Genomic DNA, 5,000 nt, shown 5'->3' with positions numbered 1-5,000 from the left:
GTTTTTTCCCCTTGATATTGTGCTAGTGTTGAAGAAGAATCTAACTTTTCCCCCCATAAATACTTTATCAGAAGGAACACAAATTGTGAACAATTATTGGTTGAGTAATGATTTCATAAACCTAAAATTGAATGCAAGTCTTTATGCAGAAATAATAATTTTTATGTTCACATCTAGTAAATGTATTGCAGACCTGGGGATGGTTCCATGTATTCAACATTCAAGCTTTTTCTGTGTCCATTTTGGACATGTTTACTTTTGAATGCCAATACCTTGTTTAGCAACTCGGATCAGTATACTGCAAACCTACATGTTCATTCTAAGTAATTTATGGTAATTTCTCTAATTGAGCAAAAGAAGTTACCAAAATGAGGGAAGGTTACAAAAATATTTGGGTGGAAAAGGTCAGCATTAAAAGTTCTAAATGAGTATATTCATGGTATGCTGAGGACCTTTGTTTGAAGAAATACTAATATCAATTGGCTTGAATTTCTTTTGTTTAGTAGGAAACCTTTATGCAAAATGTGCACTTTAAGAAAATAGTAGTACACTTGCATAAATACAGTGCAAACACGCTACTGGTTTCTTAAAGTGAACACATAAAATAATTCCTCACACCTTTAAAACGTATGCATAAAAGTAGTTTCCACTGTAACATAATTTCATTTAGAAGCATACAAATCACAATTTGCCTTAATCAAATAACATTGCAATGCTCATATTCTAATTAAAAAATAATCTCTGATATTTAATTTAAGAACCTAGAAGACTTCTACCAGTAAAATGATTACTCTAACCTGTACAGAATTGCTCAATTTAACTATGCAGAGAATTTTTCAGGTAAGGACTATTTTAATTACTATTAAACAAGCAAATGATACACTATTAGGCAAATATTAAAACAAGTATTGCATTCAGTTATTAATTTGCACTATTCACTTTTAAATGCAGCAAATATCTCATTAATTTAATTTTAGGTGCCCACCAGTTTATATTGCATTTTACAGTCTGGAAGGCAATTTACTATTAACTGGCAATTACATACAGAATGATTGTTAATTCTGCTCCTAAGTGCTAGCTGCTTGAAAATTGTTATCTCTCTCTAATTTTTGACCTCCTTACAACAGGGGTGAGGTATACTGGGAATACAAAGGACTAGTAGAGAAGAGCTGGACATGTCATTTGTGACTCATTCTTTTAATTCACCGTGCTAATCAACTGAACTGCCACAATCTCCCAAGGTAATTGTATCTTTATAATACTTGAAAGCAGTGGGCAAAAAGGCATGGATAGATGGGGATAGGCCTTCCCTTAGCCTGCTGAGAAACAGCACAGTATCCTTACTATGTGTGACTAATAGGGCCTGTTTTTGAAAAATCTGGTACTTTCATATCACAGTACACAGATCATTTAATGTCTCAACTTCTATACTTTACAAAGGCTTTGTACTCCACACTACACTCTTGTTTCATTATTCTGCAGCCTCGTTGCCCTATGGTCCACCTCATGCTGAGAAGGTTAAATGTTAGAGTGCCAAGCCAGACTGCAAGCATGGTGGGACACTGATGGGAAACAGATGCCCTGGGGATTCAGCCCCTCCTTACTATAGGGCCACATAATTTTCATATTGTGAAATACAGTGAGGCTTGGCTCAGTTTTCAATGGTGAGTGTAATTTCCAATCATTATCTCATTGTCCCCATCAATTTAGGGGCAATGCAAATCAGACAGAAGTTTCCAGGTCAGACAGGCTCTGACCCTACCTTTCTTTTTACTTTTTGTTGACATATAGGCTTCTGTATCCCTTACAAAGTGTTTGAAATGTATATTTCTGTTAAAATTTTTATTTTATTTTATTTTATTTTATTTTCGCAGTAAATTAATTGGAGCAACAGCAGTTATGGAAACTTTGATGATTCATTTAAACATCTTTATTTAAAATGTCCCTATGAATCCTGGTGAAAGAGAACTCCAGGGTAGGAAAAGTAAATGGCTCCTTTCTAAAACTTCATTTATTTTTGCACTTTTAATTTAACCTATGGAAATTTACATTAAAATAACAATTTATGGAATTACTTAGAGCTATTAATATAAGGAAAGTCAAAAGTAAGACTGAATATTTAGGGACAGATGCTCATCTGGTGTAAATCAACATAGCTCTGTTGCAGACAATGGAACTACATCAATTTACAATAGCTGAAGAAACTGGAGTTTAGTCTAACATTTGTAGTTAATTCACTTTACTTTGCTGAATACTGTTGCTTACAGAGCAAAATAACTAGTCATTGTTTGGAGACCACTGCACAAATACCTGGTAACAACAGTTAGTTAAAGTATGAAGCTAGAATTCCAATATTAATTCCCTGCAGCTAAGATAATTGAATCATATACTTCCATGATGTTTTACTGTAGCTTTATGTGGACTGATTTCATTTGTGTGTATCATAATATTTTTAAAGACTCTATAATCATGACTGGATTAGCCAGTTGCCTATAGGTAGCCCATTCAACCCCAGCCAGCTTTGCAGTTACCATCTGCTTAGCATACCATATGAATAAGATGGTGGTCTTAGGCAACGTTCGCATTGTAGAGAGGTCAATATCACCAAAACCACCACCACCGCATTTGGCACCCTTCTTGACAGTCTCAGCAGAAAAGCCAAGAACTGAACAGACAGGGAGACTTAAATATCCTCTCACCCGTGGAGGTGGGTCCTTCCAGATCAGAGCTGAGGTACACTGGAGGGAAAACTTACACTGCTCCTGCCCAGGTTGTGCCTGTTTTGTGGATAGATGGAGGACTTCAGTCTCCACGGCTATCAATCCAGCACCTTTCATGAGCACAATATTCATACTAAAGGCTCAATCCTGATCCCACTGAAGCTAATGGCAAAACTCCTATTGACTTCAGTGTGAGCAGGCTTGGATTCCTAAAACAATAATTGTTTTTAAAAGTCTCAATAATCTGCTCATAGTTTTCAAAAGTACCCCAAATACACATTTTTTCCAGCAAGATCAAAACAATTAGACAGAAACAGTTATGGCCTATGGGGAAAATACCAATCTAAAGTGTTTTTATGAAAAGCACATTATTTACCGAGTAGGCTTTAAGGCCCAGATCCTCAAAGGTTTTTTAGGCACTCCCTTAATGCCCTTAGTCATCAATTAAGTCCCACTTCAGCCCATATCTATGGGACTTAGGTGCCTAAATACATTGGAGGATCTGGGCCTAAAATCTCTCCCAGAGTCACTACATTCTATCAATTTATCAAATAAACATTTAAGAACTCTTTGATGTTTATTTTTAAAGATGTGTGTGACACAACAGAACAATTCATAATACACACATGAACATTTGCAATAGTAAGCATGTGTGTATTATGGACCTACTACGTCAAATCATTAACTTAAAAAAATTATGAATGTGATTACCATTCATGTGAATATCAGCTTTTTTCATCTCAATATCTTAGTTGGATTCATTTTTTTAAATGCCAAAAGAACTTAGTCCATATTTTAGACAAAAAGCCAGAAATGTTTCATTTAAAAGATGAATTCTTTTGAGTTCAGAAACATTTGTAACCACAAAACTTCAATTTTTTCCTTGTGCTCTTGAAACTTAAAATCAAACATGTTTAAGAGAAATTTGGTTTAAACAAATGACTTCCAGGCTGCAAACTTTTTGTGCCAAGTTTCATCTCTGAGAGAATTTTTACAGCCAAGTTATTAATCGGGATGGATGAAGTGGTTTGGATATAATAAGAAATACCTGAACCATTGCCCTAAACTTTAACTGAACCATTACTGAGGTTCAAAAAAGTTTGGAGAACTTTTCTAAAAAAGTATTGTTCGCTGCTGAGTACTTCTTCACTTCCTGTTTCTGGCTGGAACAGAGTGGGAAATGCTGTTGATATCTATATATAAAACTGGAATCTGGAAGTATCAGGCATCTTGTGACAGAGAGCCTGATCTCAAGATATCAAGACCAATTTTCCAGACTGAAGCAGTTCAGATAGGCATTGGAGCTTTTGGGTGCTTCCCTGATCTGAGCTTCTGAGTTATTCTGAGCTTTGTCCACTATTAGTCAACCACTCTGTAAATGCTGACAGACCCAATATTGTGAATGTACCACGGTTATATTCTAATCTAATCTGTATCTGTAAGAGAGGGGAGATATTACTCTGAACTTTACACTTACCAGTGTAGACAAATCGTCCAGGAGCACCTTTACAGAACTGCTTGGATTTGTAGGAGAGAGTTACTTCAACAACTCCAGGAATGTGCCGTGGTGGGGTTTGAACTCTGATGGCATGGGGTGTTATCAGCTATAAAAATCATACAGTAAACATAGTTTAAATCATGATGGTAGTGATAAGACTCATGCTTGCCAGTTGGATATAATTACTAAAATGAGTTTAAATTGGACCATCATCCCCAAACTCTACCTTTTTGCTGTCACATACAAGATCAGGGTTCTATAGTGTTTTTTAAGGGAAATATCTGCAAATGAGCCTTGGTTTTAGTTTGCAGGAAAGGCCACAGGGCATCATTCATATGAAAATTGCCTCCATATGTCTCCTTAAGTCTGCTTCTAGTAATTTTTAACACTAATTGTTTAATTGTATTGTGAGACCTCCTATAGCATGTCTTCCACTAGAGGGCCATGATGTGCCTCAAGTATATTTCTCTAGAGTCAGTCTATTGCCACATAAGAATTCATGGTTAAAAAGGCACTTTGAAATAAAATCTCATGATACCTCATGTCAATAGACTATTGACAGCTTGTTAAAATCATTCATGAAAAAATGTTACAGTTCAAAGCCCACCAATTTAGATAGCTTACCTCACTCCAGACCAACATAGTTCCAAATACAACTTGCAAGCCATCAAAGAAGTTGTCTCCAATTATGATGACTGTGGCCCCACCAGTAGTCCAGCCTTCACTAGGACTGATGGCCTTTATGCACGGAGTAGCTGCTTGTACAAGATAGAAAATCAAGA

At 36.0% G+C, this 5,000-nt stretch overlaps 1 protein-coding gene across 23 annotated transcripts in view; it reads right to left on the bottom strand.

Annotated features, from left to right (window-relative positions):
* Positions 1-5,000, bottom strand: part of EBF3 (EBF transcription factor 3) — a 133,692-nt gene that overhangs the window by 33,238 nt on the left and 95,454 nt on the right. For 12 of the 23 annotated variants that reach the window (XM_065552204.1, XM_065552210.1, XM_065552199.1 and 9 more), the window contains exons 9-10: positions 4,843-4,973; positions 4,198-4,324 (exon numbers count right to left, since the gene is read on the bottom strand). In XM_065552204.1, the coding sequence (XP_065408276.1) occupies positions 4,198-4,324; positions 4,843-4,973 (258 nt within the window). Of the gene's footprint in view, positions 1-4,197; positions 4,325-4,842; positions 4,977-5,000 lie in introns of all 23 variants that reach the window. The other 11 variants (XM_065552197.1, XM_065552209.1, XM_065552198.1 and 8 more) reach the window with 1 other exon arrangement.

This window comes from Chrysemys picta, chromosome 7 (assembly GCF_011386835.1).
Source record: "Chrysemys picta bellii isolate R12L10 chromosome 7, ASM1138683v2, whole genome shotgun sequence".
Taxonomy (NCBI): Eukaryota; Metazoa; Chordata; order Testudines; family Emydidae; genus Chrysemys; species Chrysemys picta.
The sequence above is the reverse complement of the archived record's forward strand: the minus strand, read 5'-3'. Positions and strand labels throughout refer to the sequence as shown.